The 27,427-nt window shown below is 48.2% G+C and overlaps 14 protein-coding genes across 14 annotated transcripts; 7 read left to right on the forward strand and 7 right to left on the reverse strand.

The window, feature by feature from the left end:
* Positions 1–411: 411 nt before the first annotated feature.
* On the reverse strand, positions 412–741 carry ACHE_20434A (mating alpha-pheromone PpgA; the record flags this gene model as incomplete). Its single annotated transcript, XM_043284736.1, has 1 exon — positions 412–741. One exon carries the CDS (start codon positions 739–741, stop codon positions 412–414), a length of 330 nt encoding a protein of 109 aa, XP_043133498.1.
* Positions 742–1,713: 972 nt separating this feature from the next.
* Positions 1,714–3,288, forward strand: IDH1 (isocitrate dehydrogenase (NAD(+)) IDH1; the record flags this gene model as incomplete). Its single annotated transcript, XM_043284737.1, has 5 exons — positions 1,714–1,746; positions 1,970–2,030; positions 2,102–2,176; positions 2,244–3,147; positions 3,204–3,288. The coding sequence occupies 5 exons, from the start codon at positions 1,714–1,716 to the stop codon at positions 3,286–3,288; spliced, it is 1,158 nt and encodes a 385-aa protein (XP_043133499.1).
* Positions 3,289–3,916: 628 nt separating this feature from the next.
* ACHE_20436A (18S rRNA methyltransferase BUD23) lies at positions 3,917–4,824 on the reverse strand (the record flags this gene model as incomplete). Its single annotated transcript, XM_043284738.1, has 2 exons — positions 3,917–4,730; positions 4,802–4,824. 2 exons carry the CDS (start codon positions 4,822–4,824, stop codon positions 3,917–3,919), a joined length of 837 nt encoding a protein of 278 aa, XP_043133500.1.
* Positions 4,825–5,345: 521 nt separating this feature from the next.
* Positions 5,346–6,106, forward strand: SVP26 (uncharacterized protein; the record flags this gene model as incomplete). Its single annotated transcript, XM_043284739.1, has 2 exons — positions 5,346–5,415; positions 5,469–6,106. 2 exons carry the CDS (start codon positions 5,346–5,348, stop codon positions 6,104–6,106), a joined length of 708 nt encoding a protein of 235 aa, XP_043133501.1.
* A 579-nt stretch (positions 6,107–6,685) lies between these two features.
* Positions 6,686–11,137, reverse strand: ACHE_20438A (GTPase-activating protein BEM3; the record flags this gene model as incomplete). Its single annotated transcript, XM_043284740.1, has 2 exons — positions 6,686–7,296; positions 7,354–11,137. The coding sequence occupies 2 exons, from the start codon at positions 11,135–11,137 to the stop codon at positions 6,686–6,688; spliced, it is 4,395 nt and encodes a 1,464-aa protein (XP_043133502.1).
* A 1,047-nt stretch (positions 11,138–12,184) lies between these two features.
* MDM31 (mitochondrial distribution and morphology protein) lies at positions 12,185–14,457 on the reverse strand (the record flags this gene model as incomplete). Its single annotated transcript, XM_043284743.1, has 3 exons — positions 12,185–12,316; positions 12,373–13,592; positions 13,644–14,457. 3 exons carry the CDS (start codon positions 14,455–14,457, stop codon positions 12,185–12,187), a joined length of 2,166 nt encoding a protein of 721 aa, XP_043133503.1.
* Positions 14,458–14,850: 393 nt separating this feature from the next.
* On the forward strand, positions 14,851–15,758 carry PNO1 (pre-rRNA-processing protein PNO1; the record flags this gene model as incomplete). The annotated part of the gene is made up of 3 exons (XM_043284744.1): positions 14,851–14,932; positions 14,985–15,631; positions 15,702–15,758. The coding sequence occupies 3 exons, from the start codon at positions 14,851–14,853 to the stop codon at positions 15,756–15,758; spliced, it is 786 nt and encodes a 261-aa protein (XP_043133504.1).
* Positions 15,759–15,977: 219 nt separating this feature from the next.
* Positions 15,978–16,821, reverse strand: prs3 (proteasome core particle subunit beta 6; the record flags this gene model as incomplete). Its single annotated transcript, XM_043284745.1, has 2 exons — positions 15,978–16,665; positions 16,724–16,821. The coding sequence occupies 2 exons, from the start codon at positions 16,819–16,821 to the stop codon at positions 15,978–15,980; spliced, it is 786 nt and encodes a 261-aa protein (XP_043133505.1).
* A 404-nt stretch (positions 16,822–17,225) lies between these two features.
* On the forward strand, positions 17,226–18,072 carry ACHE_20442S (HCNGP domain-containing protein; the record flags this gene model as incomplete). Its single annotated transcript, XM_043284746.1, has 3 exons — positions 17,226–17,300; positions 17,353–17,404; positions 17,465–18,072. The coding sequence occupies 3 exons, from the start codon at positions 17,226–17,228 to the stop codon at positions 18,070–18,072; spliced, it is 735 nt and encodes a 244-aa protein (XP_043133506.1).
* A 583-nt stretch (positions 18,073–18,655) lies between these two features.
* Positions 18,656–19,558, forward strand: pre4 (proteasome core particle subunit beta 7; the record flags this gene model as incomplete). The annotated part of the gene is made up of 3 exons (XM_043284747.1): positions 18,656–18,685; positions 18,744–18,891; positions 18,954–19,558. The coding sequence occupies 3 exons, from the start codon at positions 18,656–18,658 to the stop codon at positions 19,556–19,558; spliced, it is 783 nt and encodes a 260-aa protein (XP_043133507.1).
* A 170-nt stretch (positions 19,559–19,728) lies between these two features.
* Positions 19,729–20,789, reverse strand: ACHE_20444A (fumarylacetoacetate hydrolase family protein; the record flags this gene model as incomplete). The annotated part of the gene is made up of 3 exons (XM_043284748.1): positions 19,729–19,861; positions 19,922–20,643; positions 20,775–20,789. 3 exons carry the CDS (start codon positions 20,787–20,789, stop codon positions 19,729–19,731), a joined length of 870 nt encoding a protein of 289 aa, XP_043133508.1.
* A 333-nt stretch (positions 20,790–21,122) lies between these two features.
* Positions 21,123–21,512, forward strand: ACHE_20445S (succinate dehydrogenase assembly factor 1; the record flags this gene model as incomplete). The annotated part of the gene is made up of 3 exons (XM_043284749.1): positions 21,123–21,203; positions 21,274–21,305; positions 21,389–21,512. The coding sequence occupies 3 exons, from the start codon at positions 21,123–21,125 to the stop codon at positions 21,510–21,512; spliced, it is 237 nt and encodes a 78-aa protein (XP_043133509.1).
* Positions 21,513–22,051: 539 nt separating this feature from the next.
* ACHE_20446S (Hsp20/alpha crystallin family protein) lies at positions 22,052–22,702 on the forward strand (the record flags this gene model as incomplete). Its single annotated transcript, XM_043284750.1, has 1 exon — positions 22,052–22,702. One exon carries the CDS (start codon positions 22,052–22,054, stop codon positions 22,700–22,702), a length of 651 nt encoding a protein of 216 aa, XP_043133510.1.
* Positions 22,703–23,829: 1,127 nt separating this feature from the next.
* On the reverse strand, positions 23,830–26,046 carry ACHE_20447A (uncharacterized protein; the record flags this gene model as incomplete). Its single annotated transcript, XM_043284751.1, has 1 exon — positions 23,830–26,046. The coding sequence occupies one exon, from the start codon at positions 26,044–26,046 to the stop codon at positions 23,830–23,832; it is 2,217 nt and encodes a 738-aa protein (XP_043133511.1).
* Between the last annotated feature and the right edge of the window lie 1,381 nt (positions 26,047–27,427).

Consider the following 27,427-nt stretch of genomic DNA (forward strand, 5'->3'; position numbering starts at 1 on the left):
AGTTGGAAAGCGAAAGCCGAGATTCCATTTATTAAATAACTCTAGATACAACCAAACAAAGCCCAATGAACGAGAGATCAACCAGTTGCGATGAGTAACTTGTATATCAACGATCTTTTTTTTTTTCTTTCTTTTCTTTTCCTCCTTTTCTTCTGCAATTGGCTCAAACAGAAAGCCAAAGAAACAGAAACCGAAAAAAATGTGATAGCCGAAACAAGTAAAAGTTTACCATGGTAACAACATTACTCACACGGTATACCCCCTGGAATCAGGACAGTATGCCATGCGCACCTCGCCGATGAGCAAGACCGTGGTGATCGAATGGTGTAAAAGGTATAAGGCGACTGCAAAATTGAGTTAGCAACAGTTAGCATTATGAGGAGCAAAAAAGAAAAGGGAAATGCACCTTTACTAGTGAGATTCAAGAGCGGCCGCAGCCTCCGCGAGGGCGTCGGCAGAGCGCTTGACATCGTCAGCAGCCTCGACAGCGCGCTTGAACTTGCTGCAGATCTGGCCAGGGAGAGCACACCAGCCCGGGATATGAAGTTTCGGCATCTCTTTAATGGCCTCGGCAAGGGCATCAGCAGAGCGCTTGACCTCAGAGGCGCCAGAGACAGCACGCTTCATCTGCCCGCAATGCTGTCCAGGCAACCCACACCAATCGCCATCGCCAGGAATAGCGGCAGCATGGACGACGGTGGCAGCAATCATGGCAGCCAGAGCAGTGAGGGTGAACTTCATTTTGCAGGTTTGTTCGAGAACGACAAAGATGATGATAATGAGAGGGAATCGGTCTTGTGGATTTCAGAGAGCTCTGATGATGCTTGGAAATTGAGTTGGATATTGTTAACGTTCTCCAAGCAGGAATCATTAACATTTTTATATTGCAATAGAAGCAGAGAAATTGCCAGTTGCAATTTCCATATTGAAGCCCTCAATAGACATCTCTTATTCATGCGCCAAAATGGCAGTTCCAGTTCCAGAAAATGGAAAGAGAGAACAAGAAAGATCAGGGTCGATTGAGAGAGTATGGATTCAATTGACGGGGAGAATCAGTCACTATTCAGGTGGTGGTTCTGAATAAGGTGACCCATTGCATTAACTAGCCCTAATGTAGGGAAAAAGCAACCGCATATTCGAAAAGAGATGCATCATAACCAAATCCAGCGGGGGGGCCAATCTCGATGGAGAATGGATGCATTGTGCTTTTGGATGTGTCTGCAAGACCTGCAAGACATCTCTTTGTTTCTTCTGGGTTTTATGCTAGTGAATGGATGTTGCTTCTTTTCTTTGTTTTTGGGTGGTGGTACACGGTATTGCCATGTGGCTAGAAAGGTGTCTGAATAAAAGATCAATAAGCTGAGTTTATCCGAGTTTATTCAACGTATTTTTCAACAGAGACTTATTGAGATGATTGTTAATTGACGATTGAGACGATTGAGATGATTGATATCCGAATCGAGGCAAGGTCTGTCAGAGTGATGCGATTGCAGATAAGATCGGTCCGGGGTCCGCACTAACAACCCAACTCGCGACCGGCTGCCGAGACGAGCCGCGCCCGTTTTTTCCGTCTTTCGCTCTTTGCGGCATTATGTCTATCTCTCCTCTTTCTCCCTCCTGATCTTTCTCTTCTTTCTTTATTCCTCCCCCAAACGGGTCCTACGGTTTAGTTTCCTCCCACCACCTCCTCCTCTCCTCTCCCATAGTCTCATTATGTTCTCTTTGCGGACAGCGCAGCCCGCGCAGGTATGTCATTTTTTCTCTATCCCCCTCCTCTCCAACCCTCTCTCAATTTGACCTTATCCACTGTGCTTTCCTTTTCCCGGTTCTTTACTCCGCTATGTCACTTTTCTATGCCATCCCAATTCGAAATTGAATTCATTTATTCATTTACCATTTCCGGCATAATCCGTTTATACTGGACACTCTTTTTGTTTTCTCTCTTTTTGTCTAACATTGGTTTTGGCAGTCTTTTCTCCGTCGCGCTACGGCGTCGACGTCTTTCGTTCGCTCTTCGATCCCTGCGCGATGTGCGTCGCCTCCATACTACCCTCCTGTAACACTGCAGTTTTTGTGGTTAACATGTGCAATCTATGAATAGCGTTCGCCAGTGTCCAGTCCGACATCTTCAAGCCCACCAAGTATGGCGGCAAATACACCGTCACTCTCATTCCCGGTATCTACAGACCCCGCTCGAAATCCCCATTGAAGCTCGACCGCCGGTTTTGCTGATAACTCTCAAGGTGATGGTATTGGTGCCGAGGTTTCCGAATCGGTGAAAACTATCTTCAAGGCCGACAATGTACCCATTGAGTGGGAACAGGTCGACGTCAGTGGTGTGGACACGGGCAACAAGCACTCGGAGGAGCTGTTCAAGGAATCTATTGCATCGCTTCGCCGCAACAAGCTGGGTCTGAAGGGTATCCTTTTCACCCCCGTCGAGCGTTCGGGTCACCAGTCGTTCAACGTGGCTCTGCGCCAAGAGCTCGATATCTATGCCTCGATTGTCTTGATCAAAAACATCCCCGGCTACGAAACTCGCCACAAGGATGTCGATCTTTGCATCATCCGTGAGAACACCGAGGGTGAATACTCTGGCCTTGAGCACCAGTCTGTTCAGGGTGTTGTTGAGTCGCTGAAGATCATCACCCGCGCCAAGTCCGAGCGTATCGCCAAGTTCGCTTTTGGATTTGCCCTTGCCAATAACCGCAAGAAGGTCACTTGCATCCACAAGGCCAACATTATGAAGCTTGCCGATGGTCTGTTCCGTAGCACCTTCCATAAGACTGCAGAGAATTACCCTACCCTGGAGGTCAACGACATGATTGTCGACAATGCTTCCATGCAAGCTGTCTCTCGGCCTCAGCAATTCGACGTCATGGTCATGCCTAACCTCTACGGTGGCATTCTCTCCAACGTCGGCGCTGCCCTTGTCGGTGGCCCGGGTTTGGTTCCTGGCGCCAACATGGGACGCGACGTCGCTGTCTTCGAGCCTGGATGCCGTCACGTTGGTCTGGACATCAAGGGTAAGGACCAGGCTAACCCCAGTGCTATGATCCTGTCCGGTTCCATGCTTCTCCGCCACCTCGGCTTGGACGACCACGCCAACCGTATCTCCAAGGCTGTGTACGACGTGATCGGTGAAGGGTATGTGAAAGATCATTCCCGTCCAAGAGGTTTATCTGCTAACATTTGTATTATAGCAAAACAAGGACTCACGACATGGGTGGCCAGGCCACCACTCATGAATTCACCAGAGCTGTCTTGGACAAGATGGAGACTCTGTAAACTTTGGGATACCACTTCAGTTTTTCTTGCCGCTACTACAATGATGACGAGGGTTTATAGGTCAGCCGTGGAGAGAATAACGCTCTTCGTTGGTCATTTGGAGGTACTCTATCTCACCATGTATTATCCTTCACCTAACACTAACTAGAACGTCCTGCCGATTATCAAAATGATGGGCAATCTGATGGAATAGGATGTGTAAGATTATATCCACCTATATATATACATTCTTGTTTTGAGAACAAAAAAGAACGTGTCCATGCATTATTTCATCTTATCATTAAAGGGACTATGTACTTCTATTTCATATCGGGTATATTGAAAAATCGGCTCCTATGCTTGTCCCCAAATTTTAAAGGCCCTCTCCCTAGAGCCTCCGGGCAAACACGAATACTAAGGAATCGTCGAAATGCCCTCCCCATCCGGAGATGATATCACAGGACGAAGTCGTAAGCCTTTCAGGGCTTGGAGTAAGAGAGCCCAATCATGTAAACGATCGACCACCGGCAGTGATTTGGAACGCGCTTGAAGAGCTTTGCCGGGACGAAAGTGCTCCTTCCGCATTGAATCCTCGATGGACCACTTCCTCTTATCGCAACAATCAGAAAGATATTACATAAATGAACGCTCAGAATGCTGGTCGCCTCTTTCTGCCGGTGTACCTCGAGGTCGCTTTCACAACCTTGCCTTTTCGTTCCATCTGGTCCTTCTTGCGCATGATCCAAGCTCTGTCACCTTTCTTCGATGACGATGTCCTATTTTGCATGGCGCTCTTTCTGGCGTCCAGGACATCAACCTCATTCATGCCTTGAACAACACCCGTTATGTCACCCTTCAAGCCACCACCGCCAACTGTCAGCACAAGATACAATTTACTGTTTTTCGTTCCCGGATCGTCTTCCAGGATACCGGCACCGAAGCCAGCATGCATAGCAGCGGCACTGATCATGCTCCGTTGAGCGTCATTTTTGGGATAGAATTGGCACACAGCACGTCCACCTCGACGAAGACAGGCATAGAGACCCTCGAAGAAGCGGCGGAGACGGCCTTCAGGGCTCACATCACTGGTTTCCGCATTGCAAAGCCACTGGATTGCACTAATACTGATGGCCGCATCGAAGGAACCAGGTCGGAACGGTATACCCTGGCCGATATCTGCAAGGAGCAAATCGCCTTCCACGTCTCGTTGTAGAGCCACGTCCAGCATACTGGGCGAGATGTCCATACCGATCCAGGTGTGTGGTCCCCCTTCTTGGCGGGGGAGGCTGGAAAGGATTTCACCGGAAAGACCCGAGCCGCATCCAAGGTCAAGAATGAGAGAAGGAGATTTGAGATCGAGAAGCTCAAGGGCTCGATGGGTCATGTCGGATTGAATGTTACGGATACGCGAGGAAGTGGTGTATTTACGCGATTCATTATCGTTGTAAAAGAGATCCGGGGGCCTTTGTCACAATCAAGAGTCAGCGTCAAAGTTCAAAATTGATAAAAGAAATATTCCTTATATCCAGCTTACAAGACATCCTCAGGGCGCGACATGGTTGCGATGAGCGTATATGCGCAGATATATTAGGAGGGACAATGCTAGTCAAATATTGTGAAGGATGACCGAGCGAACTGAACAATTGCGATTCGCAATAGGTATCGTAGAAGAATAGGTATAATCGAAATCGTGTATTCGTTTGGTTTGATATGCTCCAGATCGTCGTCGAATTTTTTTTTCTTGCTCTGGACCCGGATGGCCTTGGCGTGGGGTAGTGGCCTGAGGCAGAAGGAACACATGAATTCCACTCTCCAGTGACACCAAACCATCTTATCATTTTGCGCTATAGCTTGTCTTTGCTTGGATTATCGTCCGTGACGGTTGTCCAATTCCTCTCACTCTATTGTATCGATATCTTCGGCCCTTTCCCTCTTCGCTTGGCGATGTGGATCATTGATTGATCGTCTTTCCGCACATCATCTCATTTCAAAAGGTGGCATCTTTCTCTGGCGCACCTTTATAAGCTGGTAGACGCCATAGGTTTGTAAAGCACCACCAGCGACACCATTCCTTCACAATGTGGATTCTACCTCTATTAGGGTATCTGGGGGTGATTGTGGGTTTTGCGTTCCTAACGTTGGCCATAGGTAAGAGAGACCTACACAAGCCATGGTATCAAACAAGACCTAACGCCTTCTAGCCTCTGGACTTTATTACCTGTCTGAACTTGTCGAAGAACACACCGTCCTTGCCCGTCGACTTCTGACTCGATTGATATTCAGCATCATTGTCATCCAGATTCTCCTGTTCCTCTTTGACCGATTCCCCTTCTTCCTATCGGCCCTCAGCATTGTTTCCCACCTTGTATACGCAAGCAATCTCCGGCGCTTCCCCATTGTCAAACTCTCGGACCCTCTCTTTGTCCTGTCTTGCATCCTAGTCGGCCTGAACCACTGGCTATGGTTCCGTCATTTCTCAAAACCACTACCTGCGTCTCGATCTGCGGGTAACTGGCGCCAACCGTACCAGGCCAATGTCGAGGACATGCCAACTTTCACAGAGGTGGCGTCTTATTTTGGGATCTGCGTTTGGTTGGTCCCTTTTGCCCTCTTCGTCAGCTTAAGTGCGGGGGAGAATGTCCTGCCCAGCATGGGTTCTGAATATGCGACGGGTGAGCATGTATCTACTGCAGGCTTGGCGCGAAATGCCTTGTCGATTGATGGGAAGGTTAAGAATAAGGGGATGGCAAAGGCTTTGGTTGACGGTGCCAGAGATTGGGTAATGGAGAATGGGGAAGTGATGGGGTTTTGGAGGGGCGATCGGACGCGAAGATTCTAAGTTATTTGATTTGTAGTCAGGCTAATCAAAGAGCTTATTCAAGAAAAGCACAATATTGCATGTCCAAATTCTACTGTGTAGACACTACATAATAGCGAACTCCAGAGAAGAAGCGAGAAAAAGAAAAAAAAAAATATTTGCTGTGGTATAATAATTACTGGACAAAGACAAACAAAATGAGTATATCTGTGCAGAAATCAAATCGTCAGAAAGGAAAAGACATGACCCCATGCGCGTCAACTTCAAGAATGATCCTTGCCTCCGATTAACATTAATATTAACATTTCCTCGCAGTGCAGAATGCGGTTGTATATATTTATCGTTCCATGTGTTCATACAATTCGTAATTGTCCTAGAAGGAACGCCATGACCCTCTATGCAATATGGAAATTCAGAGGGCTGGACCGGGGTGGTGGTGGTATATCTCAATGCCGAAGCCCAAAGCAATTGCGCATACTCTCGACAAACGCTCCAAGTGAAAGGATATATATGCAGGACCGATCCTTCAGTTAGTAGACTTCCAGAGGTCCAACTGGGCAAAAAAAAATTCGTTAGTGTACTCTGAAGTACACATCCAGGTTAATCCGCGCGAGAGGTTGGGATTGACGGGTTCTGATTGCCTGGCTCCATGAAGAGCATAGAGCTCTCCCGTCTATTTGCCTTGGCAGAGCGAGCGTTTTCCATATTCGGATTCAGCATCTGGTTCATCGACGCTGGCATATAGTTGTAGTTCTCGGATAAATGGGCGCGGTGTTCATGGCTTGACTGGGCATATGTCAAGCCAGTATCGTAAGCTCCCCTAGGATCTTCAAGCTGATCATGCCGGAATGTCGTCTGATTGTAAGAAGGAGTAGGCATATCCGAGAACACCTGACGGCGCGGCGAGCGAAGGATATCAGGTGCTTTGAAATCATCAACGGCCGACTCCATAGCCGACCCACCAAACTCGGGGCTCTGGTCAAATATGCTATCATAATCAGTGAGGAACATCGAGAAGACAGGCGCCGGAATGTTTAATGTTGGAGCGAACACAATGCCCACATTCCGAACTGTCATTTTGTTGACGGCGGAATTGTTGACAATTTCAATCAAGAATTGAGACAATGCCCGTAGCAGACTCAAGTTCGGTTTCGGGAGTCTATGCACAAGGAAATTGAACGCTGCGATCTTCCTTTCACGCTCATCAAGTTCTGCGAGAAACACTGTTAGCACGACACCTGAAGTCCAATTTTGAACGAGATGCTTACCAAGCACACGCAAGAACTCCAAATGAAGCTCGCGGGTTAATACCGTTGTCGGCAATTCTCGAAGATATTGTTTGAAGAGGGAGGCTACAGCATGAACATCGTAGTACTCATCACCAGCAAGGAAGTCGATATCGCCCTCTGTATTAAACCGCTCCTTCAATGCTTTAATGACAACATTGGAGCCGCTTAGTCGGAAGATACCCTCTTCGGATGATGCTCCTTTGGCTTGCAAGTATTCAATACAGCGATAGACCACAGCAGGCAACTCTACGTCAACCCCTTGTGGCGCACAGTACTGCACTGCCTCTGCTAGCGGAATACCAAAAACAGGCCTGACGAAATCTTTCTTATCAAGAGAAGCATTACCCTGAGCCTGTGATGTAGGAGATTCACGATCGACTTGTTGAAGTTGCGAGGCAATGTCCATCGACGACCTTGTCTTTCCGAAACCCCATATACTGCGCTTCTTCTCCTTGATGGCAGTTGCGTTGGAAGCTTTGTTGCCCCAGGCGCCTGCATCTTGAATCACAGTGCCGTTTGTGGGTGCTGATATGATTTTCGATGAAAGCTGTCCATTCTCCAATGTGGTGTTGACTGTTTGATTCGAATCCGCCGAAGGGCCCCATGTACTAGACGGGAACAGTGGGGATTTGGGCGTGGGTTTGTCAAAATTTGACCCGAGGACTGGCGGTTCGGCAGGAACAGCATCATCGAAACTGAACCCTTGCACTGTGTCGGGACCATCTGAGTCCGGTCCGTCAGATCCTTTGGTGTTCTTCTTACTCCCACTGGGGAACATCTTCGTCGACTTTGGACCTGCATCGGATGTCCGTGCTGTTGGCGTTTGAGGCTGACTCTTCGTGTTCGTAGCATTGGCGCTCTCATATTCTGCTGCAGGTCCTTCGACATACTCCAGTAATGCCTCGACCCAGGCATCTCTGTCTTCGTCGCTTTCAGCGCACAAAACATGTCGAACCAAGGCCGAGGAGTCTTTCTTTTTTGGCTCCAAAATAAGGAAGGCATGGCGGTATTGATTGTCAGAGTCATCATCAGGGGGCGAGGCGCTTTGAGCGCTAGTGTTCTGCGATTGCTTGCCTATCTGCGCATTGGGAATTTTAACAGTGCCTAGATGCGCACCGCCGGGAGCTTCGAAGTATCTGAGTTCGGGGCCATGCAGGACGAAGTATCTTGCCTTCCACCCGCCGAAATTCTTCCCTCTCTTGGTCAAGTATCCCTCTTTCCTTGGTTTTCCGTCTGGACCACGTAGAATGTCGGCTTTCATCTGGTTGCTGCTTTTCAGTAAGCTCGTCTCATCGTCCCGCGCCTCAATAGCATCAGAAGTGAGGAATTGGCAAACGACCAAAGCGGCCTTTTCATCCATCGGAGTATCAAGAAGAGTGTCAAAATAGGAAGTTAGAGCTGCCCGTCGCGTATCGATCTTGGCGGGTGAATGTCCGGTAAATATGCTTCGGTCAGGCAGTTTTCCTGTGAAAGGACACAGTTGCCGGACTTGCTGATCGAGCTGGGGCAGTGCTGCAATCACCTTCTCAACGCGCCAAAGCTCCATGCTGTCTGCGCGCGAGAAGATACTCAAGGTAAACACCGGCTCTTCTTCAGATGACCTCGATGCCATGTAGCTATTCCTAGAAGGCCGGAGCCTGGAAGATGCAACCTTCACCTCAATCAAAGGCAGGGCATTTGGCGATAAAAGAAGACCAGGGTACTCATCAGAAACCAATCCTTGATATATACCATTGACGCTTGAATCCGGTGATCGGGGACTATCTATTTTAACCGCCGCGTCAATAATAGGTATAGGTGGAGCGATGTTTGCTGGGGAAGATATGAAGTTCCCTGGTGCAGCAAATGGATTTGGATTTCTGGTTGTTCGAGGTGAGAGAGCCAATCCTGATATACTGTTATTACTTGACGGTATTGACACAGGCGTCAAACCGTTTGGCAATTCTCGGGGCATTCGTGGCAACGGAGCGCCAACGGGACGGTCCTCTGGCCTAGGACTAACAGGCAAGCCCGGGCTCTTCGGGGCCGATGATAAAAAGGAGCGTTGTTCTTTCAGAGACCCCGCGTGCGCCATGCGAGGGCTTAAAATGGAGGCCAGTGAGCCAGAGCGTTCAATCGGTGATGGGGATTGTGTAACCATTGGCCGTGGGCTTGACGGGAGGCCAACTGCTATGGGCTGGCTGCCTGAAGGATGCGCCGGTTTGGAAGGTTGCACATCTTCTTTCGCAAGCGCTGCTTCACGTTCTCTATCATCATCATCCCTCGTCTTCCTTCTCCCGCGGTCCATATCATCCATTGCGTCAATATCCTCATATTCCGATCCCGAGTCAGATTCGGGATGCTCCATGATTGTGCCTCCAATCTGTCCAAGCTTTAGCGGTGCAGGCGGAGGCTTTCGAATTGGGTGCGGAACTCTCTCTTGTATTGGCCTTTCACTGAGCGACGAATCGTTGGAGCTCGCGAGCGAACTCGGACTGGCCGCTGAGAGTTCGCGCCGTAAGTAAATGGGTGCTTGCGAAATATGGGAAATACCACCTTGGTCCTCTTTGCCATGAGATTCGACAAGCGAATCATTTGTTGTAATTGCATTCTGGTTATTCAAGTTCCCTTGGCTGTAACCTCCCGTGTTTCTCAAGAGATCCGGTTGATTCTGCGCCTGGCGTTCCTGATCTGGGAGACCCACCGCATCGCCTTCAGTATCTCGGGGTTGAGTAGTGTAATCGTTGCTGTTCGACGGTAATGGTACCTGCGATTCTTTCGCTTTTTTCTTGTACTTTTCCTTCTCCTTCAATGCACGCTCAAGATCTTTATTCAGACCAAGAATGAGGGTCCGTTGCTTATCAACCAACCTCCAAAGCTGAGAATTTTGTGAGGCAGCGTGATGTTTCTCCTTGAGGAGGTGTATGATGACAGCTTCTGCTGATCCGGCGGTAGAAATCAGGTTCCCGATGTCCGCCTGGGTCACTGAATTTGCATCAAAGGTGGATTTGTGAGACTGGGACGCCGAGGAAAGCGAGGAAATTGCAGAGTCGATTGACGACGTGCGGGGCATGAACCGCTGTCCCGAGCGATCTCCAGCCATGGAGTGCAACGAATTAATGCCAGATATGGGGGAGGAGGTCGCCGATTGATTCGAGTCCGTGGTGTCTGAGGGTTTGCGCGGAGTCGCCTGGTTCGCTTTTTCCTCGGTCATGTCTCTATCATGTTGGTGATGACCACTCAACGGTTTCTTGTCTGCTGTTTCAATCTGGCTGCTGTAAAAGCTGTGGCCGGCGCTTGATGGAGGCGTCGGGAACGCGGCATGAGATAAACGGCCGACCGGAGAGCGGCTTTGAAATGTCGAAGTACCCGCAGATGTCCGCGGTGACAACGGGCTTTGCGATGCGCCTAACTCGTCTGGACGGGGTAAGTGAGAATGGGCGCCTGTCTGCAAGGGAGATGGAGATGGGGTCGTCCTGCGGGGAGCTCCCAGGGCGGCAGCGGAACGAGAAGTTTGCTGCTGATCAGATCGAGGCCCTAAGTAATCGCGAGGGATTAAATTCCCATTAAGAGGGAACGATGAAGAAGACGGAGATGGAGACGAAGACGAAGGAGAATGCGGAGAGGTCGAATGAAGATTTCTAGCAGTAGTAGGAGGAGAAAGGGGAGGGGGAGGAAGAGGCGAAGTCGGAGGAGGCTGGATTGGGAGATTGTATGGTTGGTATTGGTAGTGGTGATGGTGATGGTGGTCGGTCCCTTGTCCGTGCCGCCGAACCTGCGACATTGGGCTCGTCCGGATCAGCAGAGGAGACGCAAGCCCCCCCCAGGACTGTTCAGAAAGAGTATGTACGACAACAGCAACCGCAACAACCGGTCTCTTTCTAGATTATGCACGGTCAGTGGGACAAGGAGATGAAAGGATAAGAGCAGGGGGTAGAAGAAAGAGAGTGGGGTTCTCACCAATCCCGGACCCGTTGTCTAACGGAGCACTTACTGTATATACAAGGAGTTCTTTAGAACAGAACCGGCTGAGTAAAACACGACTCGTATGACCCCCAGAAGACAAATAAAGATATTAGTTGGAAAGAAAGAGAGAGAGTAACATGCGAAAGTGAGAAAAAAAAGGTCAAGAGTCGGAAATCTCGGGGAATTTCCTCTTCTTTTTTGGAGATTGGGGAAGAACCACGGACTAACTAAGGGCAGAAGTACATCATTCAAGGCCTTTTTCTCATTTGATTAAAATGAACAGTGACCAACATAGCACTTAATTATCGGGGACGGAGTAAATGTGAAGATCCCACCAAAGAAAGAGGGAAAGGGGGGCTACTCCGGAGTACTCTGTATGTAGGAATAGGGGTAACTAAATTCTAACTCTACTTTCTATACGCTGCACCTCTCCCTTTTCGTTGTTAAGACCTGAATTTTTTGTTAATTGCACTCCCCTTTTCCTGATTTCGAAGGGCCAAAAAGCTCATAACACAGATAATCAATGGAATCCGATATTAATATGAAGGACGGGTTATTGGCAGCTTTACTGACAGCTCACGGAGCAGCGCATAGACCAACTCAGTACGGAGAATATTGTATTGTCTGCATCGCATCCGAGTATGATCTAGACCATCTCTATAGTGGTGAAATTCTATGAGTACACAGCACACATCCACCCAATTAGACAGTGCTGAAAAGAGAGTTGGAAGAGAAGAGAACAACTGTAGAATCAAAAAACGCCCTTTTTGTTTTACTTATCGCCCTCGCGAAATCCAAGTAAAACCCATTGAAGCCCAGTGTAACGCCGTCAGTCATTATATGGTAGGGGTTAAAAAAAAAAAAGTCATGCAATATTCCCAGCCATTCCCATAAAAATAGCCTGGGCGGCAAGTTGGAGTGACCAAAATCCAACTTTCTTGAAACGTCGTTTGCGCGCTTGGTCGTCTACCACATCTCGCGCGAAGCCATCATACGCCTGGTAATCTGTCAGCAAGACACAAAGTAGTGGAAGGGGAGCAAATGGAAGTTTACCGCGGCAGAGAGGTCGTCCATCAAACCACTGTCAAATGTGGTCCAACTGCCATCAAAGTCTCCAACACGTTTGACAAGGCGGCAATTGACTGGGATAAAGGTCCGTCGAGAATTGATGTACGCGACAATGGGCCGTATAAGCGCGTTGTTAATGTAGGAAAGATCCCGTGTAAAGATAGGGACCACGGCTCTGGCATTATTGAGATGAATTCGAAGGTCGGTGACTAGGAATCGTCGGTCTTCCTTTGCAGCGTCTTCCTTGAAAACATCTGCATCGGGCGATGCAGGGTCGTACCGGTTGGATGTGACTGTTGCCTCCAGCCGATCATAGAGATCAGTCATTACCTTGGTCAAACTCTCATCATTCTCCGCCGGGAACATGATGTCCGCGACAATGTCAACAGTTCCCTCATGTATCCATGAGAATGGTCCCTGTACTCCACGGTTCAAATGGTCTATATTCAACCCATCGATACGGATCCGGCTGTGTTTCTTCCACGGACTCGGCTTGCCGTCTTCCTCCAGACCGTTGCCCAACTGTGCGCCAGTGAAACCGTGGGTTTGTCGCGGATGAATAGTGAAGAGAGAGTTATCGAATGACCCTGACATCATGTTCGCCGATAGAAAATCATAAAACAACCATTGCTTCCTTAACTGAGGAAGATCGCAGGAGAATATGCTGACAGAGAATGGCCGGAAATTATCGGGTTGGTAGATTGTGACCAGTACATCATCCATTTTGAATCGATCAATTTCGAAATCCCCAGGGTGATGCTCGTGCCGATAGGACTTGGGGTCTAAGTTGACGTCTGACCAATGCACATGTCTACGGTCAACGACTCCTCGGATGCCCTTAACATCAACGTCACGCAAAAGGCCCTTTCCGTTTATCCACTTAGTGAAAGACAGTGTCACATTGACTGATTCGATGGATATGTCAAACTGTGTATAGTTCGTATCCTCCTCGTCGGACATCGTTCGCTGGTCAGACGCATCGGCAGTCGGTTGTTCGCTGAGAGCGGCAGCTGCAGCCACTGCGGCGGCTGTCTTCGACGAGCCTTTGCTGACATCCCCAGTTCCCTGTCCAGGTCGTCGCGAGACGAATACATTCTTGAAAGTGATGACACCATCCTTCCATTTGGGCACAATAGCAGATTCGAAGACGACTTTCACACCAGATGATTTCGTAAGATAGTTACCTATCCACCTAGCCAAGGTTTCTGTATAATTTAGCCTCCATTACTTGGTAAATAAGATATCTTGAAACGCACCTTGAGCAAAAACAGTATTTATCGCAATGATAAGCAATGAAAAGAAAGTAGTTGTTCCCAAGACTACCCAAACCACATGGCCTAAGAAGACCCATGAAAAGAGGGCTGCGATTTCGTCCAGATTGAAAGGCCGAACACTTCGAATCGAAAACCACTTGAATCGTACCTTGAGCCTGGACCAAAAACCAGTTGCTGCCGCTAGAAGTTCTTCTTTTGTGGGCCGTTGCAGATGCGGAATGTGCGGCATGTGCGGCAAGCGGTCGATAAGATGGCGGTTCAATGATCCCAGTTGGTGCCCATAGGTGGATTTCTCCGTTTGAGGATTTTTCTGGATTTCATCTCCAGTCCGATCTAGGTTTGCTGAGTCAGACTTGTTACTGTCTGGCTTAAAAGAGGGATCTTTAGGAGTCTCTGGTTTTAACCGGTCATCCTTGTTTGTATGTAGTCCTCGCTTCCAGACACTTCCTGCGAGATTGCGAAGTTTTCTATCGAAGTTATATCTTCTATGCGGTAGTAATTTGTCGGGATTAATTGCACACGTCGCTCCAGTCTCCACTGCCGGCGAGCTAGGTGAAACACCAAGGGCAAAGAAGCCCCCAGAAGCAAATCTTCTTGTGATTTGCGTCGTTCTTCGAGGAGGCAACGATGATGCGTATCTGGTCTGACGCTTGAAAAGGAATTCGCATGAGAATTGGGTCGGGTTCGGTGTATCAGAGAAGAACGGTGAGCGACTTGTCCGTAAAGCACGTCCGATTAATGGATTTGCTGCCTCCCAGAGGTTACTGTATAACCTGCGTCCAAAATTGCCTGCCATGATCGCGTCACATCATGAATCTATGAACCGAGAAAAATGGAAAAGTAAAGCTCATTAGAGAAATCCGACAGAAGCCATAGCAGTTGAGCAGCTTTGAGGATCTGAGATGGAAAGTTGTTGAAATTTGAAAGCAGACGAGAGGCGCACAAACGTAAGTGACGACGTTAAATGGCGAAATGTATATAATTTGCCCGATGCTGGAACAAATTTCCATGAAATCATCCCGCACCACCGGAAAATGTTTGTCTCGTTTGCAGCCGCATTGACACACTTAATGTTTTTTTTTTTTCACTCCGCCTGATAAAATTCGCGATAACAGATTTGATTACTAGGCGCCGCACATTTTTTTCAACGATACTGTTGTACACTGTTATATTCTATAATCGAGAGAAAATGCCGGCCCCAACAGCACTTCTCAGGCGCCCAGAGGAAATGGCGTCGACGGAAGCCTCAACGGCTGCCCCTCCTGTCCCAAGTTCGTTGCGACCAGAGCCCCATACATCCAAGTTTTAACTAACGGTTCGCAGACCAAGATGATGAAGTTTTGATCGATGCACAAGATTCCGCCGAGAATGATTTCTCGAATAACCCACCCGCAGAACCGGCGCAGGACTCAGAAATGCGCATTGACGAAGAGGGTCGCCCTGTTTTCACGCCGGAGAGGAACACCAACAGTGTATATCGCGTCGAAACTCGGAAAGTGCCGGTCCCACCGCATCGTATGACGCCTCTGAAAGCAAATTGGCCAAAGATATACCCTCCGCTCGTTGAGCATCTGAAGTTACAGGTGCGCATGAACATCAAGAACAAGACAGTTGAACTGCGTACCTCGAAATTTACTACGGACACGGGAGCCTTACAGAAAGGTGAAGACTTCGTTAAAGCTTTTACCCTTGGGTTTGATGTCGACGATGCCATCGCGTTGTTGAGACTGGACGATCTGTACATCCAATCCTTTGAATTGAAGGACGTTAAGGGTTCATTGAATGGTGAACATATTGGCCGTGCAATTGGTCGAATTGCAGGAAAGGACGGAAAGACCAAATTCGCAATCGAGAATGCGAGTCGGACACGTGTGGTTCTCGCAGATCAAAAGATCCATATCCTTGGTGGATTCAAGAACATCCACATTGCTCGGGAGGCTATTGTTAGCTTGATTTTGGGTAGCCCTCCGGTAAGTTATCGCGTAAACAGGAAGTGAATTATCATCGATCCGAGCCGTTACTAATGTCTATGATCAACAGGGTAAGGTTTACGGTAATCTGCGTACTGTGGCATCACGCATGAAGGAACGTTTCTGATGAGGCCAAAAGTCATGTTTTCTTTTCTTTTCTTGGTTGCAGCATGATGAAATTGGCGTTAAGGGTTCACACGACACAAGGGATCGAATAAGATATACTACTGATGTTATGATATGAGTTAAAAGATATACCTTCATTGACATATTCGTGCTATGATTCTACTAAAGAATCGATCACATCCAATTAATAAAACATTGATGACCACCGGTAATGATTTTTTTAGTCCTTCTTCAGAGGGTGGTAGATCTCCTCTATCCCGTTCCTTGTAACAAGCAACATCTGAAGTCCGTCACCGACCTCAATGTGTCTTTCCACAGCACTGGTGAATGCATCCCGCACGAGCTGTTCAACTGTGTCCCTTGGGAGAGGCTCCGGCATCTTTGGTTCCAGAGCATGCCCTTCTCCGCTTCCAGGGATGTACTGGTTCTTGCAATTCACTTGGTTGTCTAGGAAGGGCATAATCAAGCTTGCAGCAGATCCAGCCGCTCTGCACTGCTCTCTTTCATACGAGCCAACAGGATCGTAACTGTACAATGCTCCCTTGCCCTCCTCATCCAATCCTGCCAAGATGGCCTGCACGTAATAGGGGAAGAATCGTTTCTGATAAAGGATAGTCGAAAGTCGCTGTGCACACGCTGACACAGACATAGGCTTTCCATGCTGGTATCTGTACATCTTCACCACGGCATCAAGTCGTTCTTTGAGAGCTTGACCATCGGCGGCAAAACCGACGACCGCTAACAGGATATGAGCACCCTCTCCAGTCTCGTCATCACCACCGATCCTGAATACTTTCGGGACGTAGCGAGAGTTGATATTGTATCCTGCAACGGAACGAGTATCGCCGGCAAGGATCGCGAAGTCGGAACCTGAGATGCCCAAAGTTGAACCGCCGTTGTCGGTATACCTAGGGTCGGCAAATCAGTTCTACGTCTCATAAAAAGAACTAACCAATCGTCACGTACGGGTAGAAGGAGTGCTCTTTGATGGGAGCACTGGTTGGCTGAGAAAAGGAATATCCGACACCCTCATTTTGAGGTTGGTAACCCATAAGCGACGTCATTTTCGGAGGATCAGAGTTGGAGAGAGATCGAGAGATTATTCGAGAGATGAGAGGAACAGAATCTTCAGATAGAGCCGAGACAGCGTCCTGTTTTCGAGTGTCCTTCTTTTCGCGGGGAGGACCAGGTGGCTTTGGGACTTGGATGGATTGCTCTCACTTCTGACGCGATGCTGGAGGAGCAGCTGTCTTTTGCTTACCTAATCCTACAGCTTCCGCCAAGATCTACCAGAATACTAGCGTAAAACCGTCACTGATGCGACTGATATTAGGTCTTTCTAATCCATTTGCACCATTAACTCTAAGCATTCGACTGTATTCAATCTCTTACTACTTATATTGAGAAGTATCCAATCGCCCTATACCCGGAACCATTATTGTTCGGACCTTAATTCGAAGACAAGACTATGCTTGGGCTCGGTGCATATCAAAGCAGTAGCGAAGACGAAGGAGAAAACGAACTCCCTTTAACGGCGCCTAAGGTATGGATCAACGAAACTCGGAAATTTGCTCGCTCGCTAAATCAATTTATAGCATGAGACCAAGGAACAACCTGTTCAAGAATCACAAGTGACAAATGTTAATGGTATGTCTCCGACACATAGCTTAGAGGTTACCAAATACCAACTAACCTTTGAAACTGAAGCATCAAAAAAAATGGAAATGACCCCAGAAATAACTACAAATGCGGAGCCAGTCGGACCGGTTTTTGGACCTTCGCAACCTCAGGGACCACATATAGCAAGCGGGAGCTCTTCTGAAGGGCCATCTTCTCCCTTTTCAACATCTCTCGCATTAATACACGACTTAACACTGCCTCCTGTCCCAAATCTAGACATACCGCCATCTCCGCCAGGTTCCCCTGATCCTAAGGCAAATGTGAAGTTCGCGCATTTCTTATCATTGAAAAAACAGGGGACACATTTTAATGAGAAGCTTGCCGGCTCCTCTTCACTCAAGAATCCGAGCTTGCTCAAAAAGATGATGAGCCATGCGGGAATAAATGATGAAGCGCAATACTCTACTTCACTACCTCCCGACCTTTGGGATATGTCCAATTTACCGAAGTGGGGTTACAAGGAGGAACTTTTACAAACACAGCAAGAAATCCGTCGAAAAATGGAAGAGAAACGGCTTCCTGGTCAAAGAGATTCTATTGAATTCGTGTCAGGAGCATCTGGAGGCACCGGCCGTATGGATTTTCCAAGATCAAAAACTAAGGCAAATGTTGCCAGTAGGCCTGGTCAACTTTAGAGCCATATCTACTCCGTATGCTGCTGAACCACAACCTGCCGGGACCGAGGGCATAGAATACAGCGTCTATCTGTGGCTGAAACCAAACCTGAGGATATGGCTAGTCAACGGTAAGGTGAAGCTGTTCCGATAGCTTTGGCTAAAATATAGTACCTAATCTGGAAACAATGCGATGGATTTATGGTGTTCCGAATGGTATTATCAAAGGCAACACACTTGGGAAAGGAAGAAAAAAAAAAGATATAGCATCCTGTCTATTAGTTGATAGTATGCAATGCTGTAATCTGGGCAAATTATTATAGAATCATATTCATAGTAGATATCGCCCGCATGGAAATAGACAAAAAGAGCAAACACCTCACGTGTTTGCTCCGATAGGTGCGCGGAGTTCCGCCGCCAACGCCCAGCGGTACCATTGCTAACGTAACCAAGAGCTCCGTCAGCTTCACTGGACTACCTAGCTTGAACAGTGTACCGCCTCTTCAGCTATCTTTAATCAACCAGCAAATACCTTCTTATTCTTCTTCTTCTTCTTCTCCTACTACTACTACTCCTACTACTATTAGAGACCGCGTCGTACAGCATGAACCACTTTCCAGAATCCTGGGGTCGAGTAAGGCGGTTAAGCCATCGCATAAAGGTCAACATCGCTGACATGGTTGTACTTGAAGCCCAGAAATGACATCTATGGACCCTACAACCCCTCTTTCCTACAGACCACTGGCCCGAAAGCCCACACTCAGTCCCCCGCCGTGACCGGGACGTCAGTGGTTGCGGTCAAGTTCAACGGAGGCGTCGCGATTGCGGCCGACAACCTGGGTATGTTGGAATATTCAATTCACGAGTACTAAGCATTTCTGACCTTTGGATCTCTCACACAGCATCGTACGGGTCCCTCGCTCGGTTCACCGATGTTAAACGACTTCGAACCTTTGGTGATTCCGCTGTGGTCGGATTTGGTGGTGACGTGTCTGATATGCAATACATCGACCGTCTCCTAGGATCCATTGATATAAAAGAGAATTATTCGGCTCATGGCAACCTGCTCAACGCAAAGAACCTCCACACCTATTTGTCGAAGGTCTTCTATAAGCGCCGTTCTGAATTCAACCCGCTTTGGAATCACGTCCTGGTTGCAGGCTTCGATGGGAATGGACAGCCTTTCCTCAGCTCAGCAGACCTGCTTGGAACTACTTATTCAGCCCCTCATCTGGCGACCGGCTTCGGTGCTCACCTCGCCGTCCCAATTCTTCGTCGACTGTTCCCGGAGGAGAAACCCATCGAAGAAGTCAGCAAGGAGCAGGCAGTGGCAGCTCTGAAGGAGTGTATCAAAGTTTTGTGGTATCGGGATGCGCGGAGTCTCGACAGTTACTCGATAGCAGTGATTTCGAAGGATGGCATTGAGGTGAAGGAGGATGAGAAGCTTGAAGCCCAAAGCTGGGCATTTGCTGAGTCGATCAGGGGATATGGTGCTCAAACTGTCTAGGATTTTTTTTTTATTTTTCAAATGACATTCTGCGAGAATCCGACTAATAGGAAAAGATGTTACGAACCCAAATCAATATGGATGCTCATGCTTTGCGCGATCTTACCAGAGTAGTATTATATTGGGTAACTAATATATACAATTGGACTGCCTGAGTTTACTTTCTGTGTCTAAAGCTTAGGCGATGGCTTTTCGTAGACGACCTTGTTGACGCACGATCCTACATTGTCAAGCGAAACCTCAACCTGGTCTCCATCCTTTAACCAAAGTTGGGGCTTACGGCCCATGCCCACTCCTTGGGGTCTGTCAGATACACCAATGAGCAACGATTCGCTAGCAATAATTGCGGGAAAAGACACTTACGTTCCGGTGAAAATCAGATCTCCGGGCAACAAAGTCGTCCCCTTGGACAAGAATGACACGGTTTGAGCCACATGAAAGATCATATCCTTGGTCGACGAACGCTGGACAGTTTGGCCATTCAGTTTGGTAGAGATCATCAAAGCATTGGGATCGCGGATTACATCCGTGGTCACGATACCGGGCCCAAAGGGTGCCCAGCCATCGAAACTCTTACCCAGGGCCCACTGCCCTCCTCCACGCTTGATCTGCCAGTCCCGGTGCGAGACGTCATTACCCACCGCATAACCAAGCACATAGTCCAAAGCCCGGTTCTCAGGCACGTCCTTGGCCAGCTTGCCAATGACAATAACCAGCTCACACTCGTAGTCCAGTCCCTCATCACCTTGCACCAAGTAAGGCACAGGGATGTCGTCGGTAGGACCCCCGATTGAGGTGACGGGCTTGTAGAAGAGCACAGGGTACTTGGGGATGGGCAGGTTGGACTCCTTCGCATGCTGCTCATAGTTCAACCCTAGACCACGCACGGTGCCGATGTCTTCTCTTGCCAGAGGGGCCAGAAGCAATTTCACCTCAGCTGTTTGGTGCGTGACTTGATGTTGTCCGAAAATGTCACCCTTGATCACTCTGGCTTGTGTCGCTTTGGCGATGTCAGTCACGCCGGGAGGGAGGATGGCATCGCCGTAGTAGACTTGGCCGTCTTTGGCCAGGAAGCGGATCAGGTGCTGTGCAGAGATATTGATCGTTAGCCTCTTGGTGTATTGTATCGGATGTATCGGGCGTTCCTCGCGGAAATGATTGGATGGATGATACTCCGCTATGCATTGAAGCGAATAGGCATAGTTAGTGAACTTACCGAGAAAGCAGGCATTTTTGCGTGTATGGGTGTAGATATATGCCAGGAGGTCCTCAGTTTAGCTCAAATTACAGAAGGAGAGATAAGAAGGACAAACTACAGAATAATAGAATCATCCACCATATATATTCACGGAATCAACCACAGCTCCTCGGTCCATGTGCATCTCGGCCGGAAGAAGAGGAATTCCCCGGCGTCCCCCCAGTTTCCCGGAGACGGAGCAGAACGGAGTTACGGAACCAATGATGTAAAGAACATTCTTTTTATTTTGATTTCACTTTTTCTATCACTGCCAGTCCAACCAGAATAGCGAGCTTCTACCTTCGCATTCTATTTCTGTGTACACCAATGGCCCGATTGTCAGGTCTCCAACGAGACGTCTTATCTCTTTACCGGAAATGTCTGCGGGAAATCCGGAGAAAGCCTGTGGTGAGCTCAGAGCTACCAAATTCGAGATCAATGGAGCGCAAGAGTCTTGCTAACTTATCCGTCTGAACAGGAGTCACGAGATAATTTCAGAACATATGCTAGGTGCGTCTCTAGACCCTTGTCTATTCAAAAATCGCGAGAATTGTCGCAAGCGCTTGAAGCCAGAGCTAACAATGACTTTGTAGGGCGGAATTCCAGAAGAATATCCTTGTCGGCAAAAAAGACTTCACCGCGATCGAGTACTTATTGCGCAAAGGCCATAGGCAGCTCGAGATGTATTCGTCTCCAGGAATTCGCAATATTCGATAATTGAAGGCGCACTGTCAACAACCAATAGCCGCCAACTCCCATAAGAAGGAGCTGTGCATGTGAACAAGGGTTATAGTCAGCGCTATATGCAGCACAAAGGAATATTGACCTGAGTACTCAAGGGATAACCAAGAATGATCGCGGTTGATCGTGTCGATGAAGCATTGCGGTGGAGGTCATGTGACCTTGAATTCCGGAACGTCGCAGAAGGTTCCATTGGGTTCCCGTAGAGCCCGGACGGATCTTATCTTATCGGCCGTCATCTCTCGAAGCATCCCGAGGCTTCTAGGGACAACCAGCGCATGTCCGAGCATACGGTTCCTGACAATCCATCTGACTCAATGGTACATGCGCGTGGGTTCTAGAATAGAGCTCAATGAATATAAAAATAATGATTTGGGACCTCCTCAATTGGCTTGTCTTCATCAATTTTCTCTCATCAGAATAACTTTCTATACTTTGACAAGAGCAAGCAACTATCAAACATCTTCCATATCGAAGCTTTAACTATCTTGCCCTTAGCGTTTAAACAAGACAAAATGGCCTTCTTCCCACACTACACCACTAATTTGTCGCCTCTGTTCTACTTGTTGGACGACGACGACTATGATGTCCACCGCTCGACTTACCCAAAGCACAACTACAACCACAAGCAACACCACAACCGCCGTCAGCTTTCCCCAGTTCGTTACTTCAGCCCGAACTTCGATGTGCGAGAGGTGAACGATGCCTACTACCTTGACGGAGAGCTCCCTGGTGTCGACCAGAACAATGTCGACATTGAATTCTCTGACCCTCAGACACTCGTGATCAAGGGTCGAGTAGAGCGGAATTACAACAATCTCAACAGCATGGATGAGGAAAACCAGCAAAAGGAAGAACAATCCTCTGAAACTATCTCTAACAAGTCTTATCAAGCCACTGTCGAAAACGAAGACGAGGACGAGGCGAACTACTCGTCACCCGTGGCGACACCAACCTACTCTGAGAAGTTTGTTGCTGAGGAAACTCAGAAGCCAGCGTACAAATACCGGAATTCCGAGCGTGCTGTTGGCGAATTCCGCCGAGTCTTCAATCTCCCTACAAGAGTCGATCAAGATGCGGTCAGGGCTATATTGAGGAATGGAATCCTCTCTCTGGTGCTCCCGAAGGAGCCGGCACCGAAGATGAAGAAGATTCGGATCGAATAAAGGAATTCGAATGCAGTTTGTGATTTGCTGAGTATTCGGAGTCTCTATTGCTCTGTTTAATCATATATAGGGTTATGATATGATTGGAAGATGGGACACCGCATTTCTTCAGACGCCATTTGGATTGCATATATCTTGCATGAACTGGTTTTTGCTAGGAGCGGATTGCTTTTGCTTTGCATTTTCATGAGCTATGGGTCTTTTTATTAATAACTAGCATATCAATTAATGATCTGTCATATGGAATCTTTCTCGACACTTCCCTACATTAGATTAATGCACGAGTGGCCAACATATCGATACCCAAATCTAAAATGTAAAGTGGAACATCGTGTCTGCAATACGAAACACGGGCTATGCCAGGGACCCCTGTATTGAAAGAAAATCCCACTCCAAATACCAACATATTGACACATATTCAGTAACGTGTCAGGTAAAGTGCTCCATACCGCCATGCAGGATCCCACAGAGCCGAGTAGATACGCGAGTACAACTACTTAAATATGACGCTTGAGCATGAAAAAAAAAAAAATCTATTTTGAATAGTAACCCATGCATATTTTTGTTTACTATGTGTATGTATGAGTTTTTCCATTTTGGTATATTGTATTCAATATAATTTAAGTCAATGCAATGTGAACCCAGCAGATCCTCACAGGGAGACATATCGCATGGATATGTCAATCTTACAGACAACAGACAACAATACCTTTGTTTGTGCTTAACACTCTTTTCCAAATCCTTCTGAAACTACCGAAACTAAGTTGACAGTCTGACAGATGCATGTTCGGCAGGGCGCTCGTTTAGACACCCCATGAGGGCCTCACCGCTACATACTCGTTTCCTTTCTGTCATAATAGAAATCCCCAATTATTGTACTTATAGTAGTAGTATGTAATATGTACAGGTGGTCGCTGGTCACTGAGTCGATAACACAAATGCTCATTAGATAGCGAATAAAAATCGTAAACAAAACTGCTGACCATTCAGCAAAATGGTGGTATATCAAAATTCCGCCCTTTCCCAACGTAGCATAACCGTACCGTGAACTTTTGAATATTCGTATACACTATTATATATAGAGACGGAAAAAAAAAGTCGTATCGCATGTTCTCCAGCATCGTTCTTCATTTGAAAATAAACGGGGAAGTGGGCATGTTGAGACTCCGGCGTTTGACAGGTCGAGCATATTTGATTTGCTGTTCATCAATGTTTGGATTCCTGGCCCTGCCGCAAGACCCTCCGGCTAGAGTCCCATAGTCAGTTTCTTGCACGGGTTCCATTCGTTCCAGGAAGGAATTAGATTTTCGCAGGGCAAAATCAGTGCTGTGTCTAGGCAACACGGCTTTACCACCCATGTTGTTGTTTGACTGATGGCAATGCTCGTTCACCATGTCAGCTCTAGTTTGCTTGGCCCTTGTCGTAGATGATCGGTGAATGGGTTGGTTCTGAGGTCGATAGTCAAAACGATCGTAGCATGAGGCTGCGTCTGCATCGTTGAAGCGAGTATAGTCCCGAGTTTTATATACACTCGTAATCCCAGGAATCCTTTGTTCACTACCGGCAAAAGAAATCGATTGATGGCGTGATAACCGGGGGGAATTCAAAGCATGAAAGTTCTGGTAGGAGTGGGACGCTCTGCCTCCGATACTGCCTGCCCGTCGCCTCTGAGGAATTGGCGCCTCGGTGGCGTCTTTGATAGAGGCCTCGAGGCTGCTCAACGGCCCAAAAGGCCGAGAAAAAGACATAGCGTGCCTGAGAGCCGTAGAATCTGCAAAACGGGGGCTCCGCAGCGGCGTGTCCGGTTGTAACTGCTGCAATCTATCATACCTGGAAACTTGATGGTTTGAATGGCGTCGAATCGGAGCCAAGTAATTCAAACCCAAGGAGTTTTCGACGTGATCTCCGTGTCCCTCAAATCCACAACTGGCGGAGACCTTGCGAGACCCCTTGGATTGCCTGCCTGGTCGTTGAGAGTCTGTGGACCTCCTAGTAGGCTTATCTTGTGAAGAGCGGGCGGACGTAGCGGAACTGTAGCCACTGTCGGCTTTTGCGAGAGATTGCGAATGCCTCTTTCGATTGTGAGACCTCATATGGGCCTTCCACAGAAGACTAGCGCCATCTTCGATCGGACTCGTTTCGTTTGGTAATGATATTCCCTCATCCTCTTCTTGTGTAAGGAATGATGCGTGTCTCGGGAATGTCGCCATCGTCGGTGATCTCTCAAAGGAAAAAGGGCTTCCAGGGGCGTCGTCCTTATCAGGTGACGCTGAGAGCTGAAACATAGACGTATCGCTGCTTGTCATCTTCCATTTGTCTTCAGAGCTTGACCTATGGCCATGGAGCTTTCGGCTATTGGCGTGGTTTGGAACCATCGACTCTTTTGTATATACATCATCAGAAGAGTTCTCGGGTGACGTGCTGCCAGGGATATTCAAGCGCGTCCGATCACTGGAAGACGGAGACGTAGAGCCATTGACAACTCGTAAAGAGCCCAGCTTGAGCGCACCCAAATGGGTATACTCAAAATCGCTCGGAGTGTCTGGACGGGTAGAGTTAGAGGCGGATATAGTTTTCATGGTTGCATCTTCGGTCTCGGGAAACGGTGGCTGCAACAATGTCTGTTTCTCAGCAAACCCGTCGGGTGGGCTTTCGGATTCTTGGTTGATTAATGGAGAAAGTCTTCTGACGGATTGTCGTGACGGTTTCCTTGTAGCTACTCCGGGTCGCGTGAGTAGAGAGCGTCGTCGAGTTAGGGAGAACCGCTGATTATCCACCATGAAATACGTGTTGGAAGACGTGGCTTCCTCCAGTGCATCCTCGTAGATGGTGCCTCTGGGGCTTTGAGGAAGCGATTGAAGTGAATAAGATCTTTTTGGTTGTGCCGGACTATTTCTTGGTTGGAAAACATCGCGTAAAGATTCGGGCTGAAAAGAGGCCCTTCGGGTTGGCCGAAGGGAAGACCGCCTGCTCATGGAGGCGGCAGCGCTAGATTTCGGACTTGGGAGACCATGGCGATCCTCTTCTGGGTTTTCTTCGGCGATTGACTCGGACCAACCGGAAACTCTTCGTAGTGATCTTGATTGGGATGGTGCAGAGCGAAGCGACTGTGGCAGGGAATCATGGTGATTTGACGCAGGCGGACTGACAGGGACAGAAGCACTGCTCAGTGGGTCTTTTCGGGGAGAAGAACGAGGCAATACTGGGGAAGTGACGTTCGAATTCTTAGGCGGTGATTTGCGACTGATAGGGCTGAGGAATGGCACCTTCTTCGTCAACGGTTTCGACAAACGATTCGTACGGCGACGCCCGGATCGGCTTGGGATGGAGTGGAAGCTTCCCATGGCTTCAGTGCGACCAAGATGGACTCAAAATCCACTTCTTTCTCTGGGGCGTTCCGAATGGGGCATGTGCAACATGAACGAGTACCCAAGAATAGGGGCCGGCGTGTAGGGCGCCAACAAGATCGGTGATCTAGAACTTCCACCTGGGAAGATCTAGATGGATAGGAGCGCCTGGAAAACAGAATAAGAGATTCTTTCTTTTGTCAAAGAAAGATCGAGGAAGAGAAGAGTGGGTATCAAAAGCTAAACATCCGAAACAAGAAAAGAAGCAATAAAGATGACATCCAAAAGCACGCAAAGAACAAGAGAACAGAGGCATAAAGGAAATAAGATTGGAACACAAAGAATCCCGAGAGGCCATTGAAGGGGGAGGAGTAAGCTACATAAGAAGCTAAACCAAGGGGTGGGTAGAGACCCATGGCGCCATGATCTAGCTCCACGATGCACGAAAACACTTCAACCACGACGAAAGCGTCCTGATCCACTGGGAGCTGCAAAGAGCATGCACAGCCTAACAATGCGGTCGACCACGGTATCAGAACGCCATGGAAGCATTGCAGACTACTGTATGCTGATGTCGCTGGTAACGCTGTTGCGGCCGCTTCTGCTGCTTCTGCTGCTACTAAGGGGGAATGATGAAACCCAACACGTTGTAGCAATTGAGGAAGAATATCCCCTCATTCTCCCACTTTCAATGAACGCGGTACCAGCAGTCTATGTGGATGGTCCAACCGAGGATTCATTTCCTGTTTCATCCAGGACGTGCAACAGACCGCGTCTTGGTAGTGTTGTGCCGCAAGCAGCGGGACGGATGCATAATTGGGGGTGTCGATAAGACAGACAATCTGACTTTTGTAACGATCAGCCACTATGGCAAAGCCAGACAGGACCGATAGACTCCCGGGGGAACGACGGTTTTGCAGATCAGCCACAGGGACGAGTAGAAGGAAGACGGAGAGAGAAAGGAGGAGCGGAGCGTCATCTCACTGCCTTACCGCTTTCGGAAACAATGTGACTTCACCGCCCCCCCGTCTGCGGCTAACTAGGAAACCTTAGTAACTTTTTACTACTTGCTACTATTGTTTCTACTGCGGCAACTGTGTACGATTGCTATCCCTTCAATCACCTCTAACGTCAGTCGTCGTGTCGGTTACTGCAACCGGTTGTTATTGGGCTCAATTGCTTTGTTGTCAATTTCCGAGGACGAATGGGCGGCCACATACCACCCTGATACACTCGCACAATACAAGAAGCACAGAAGACACAAAAAGCCGTATTTTGTACAGCGTGACGACTGTCGGGATCGTGGCTGATGGGCTAGCAGTGCTGCGCCTCACTTCTGTCGGTCAGTCGTGTTTGGATGATACGAACTCCCAGAGTA

Source organism: Aspergillus chevalieri, chromosome 2 (assembly GCF_016861735.1).
Source record: "Aspergillus chevalieri M1 DNA, chromosome 2, nearly complete sequence".
Taxonomy (NCBI): Eukaryota; Fungi; Ascomycota; class Eurotiomycetes; order Eurotiales; family Aspergillaceae; genus Aspergillus; species Aspergillus chevalieri.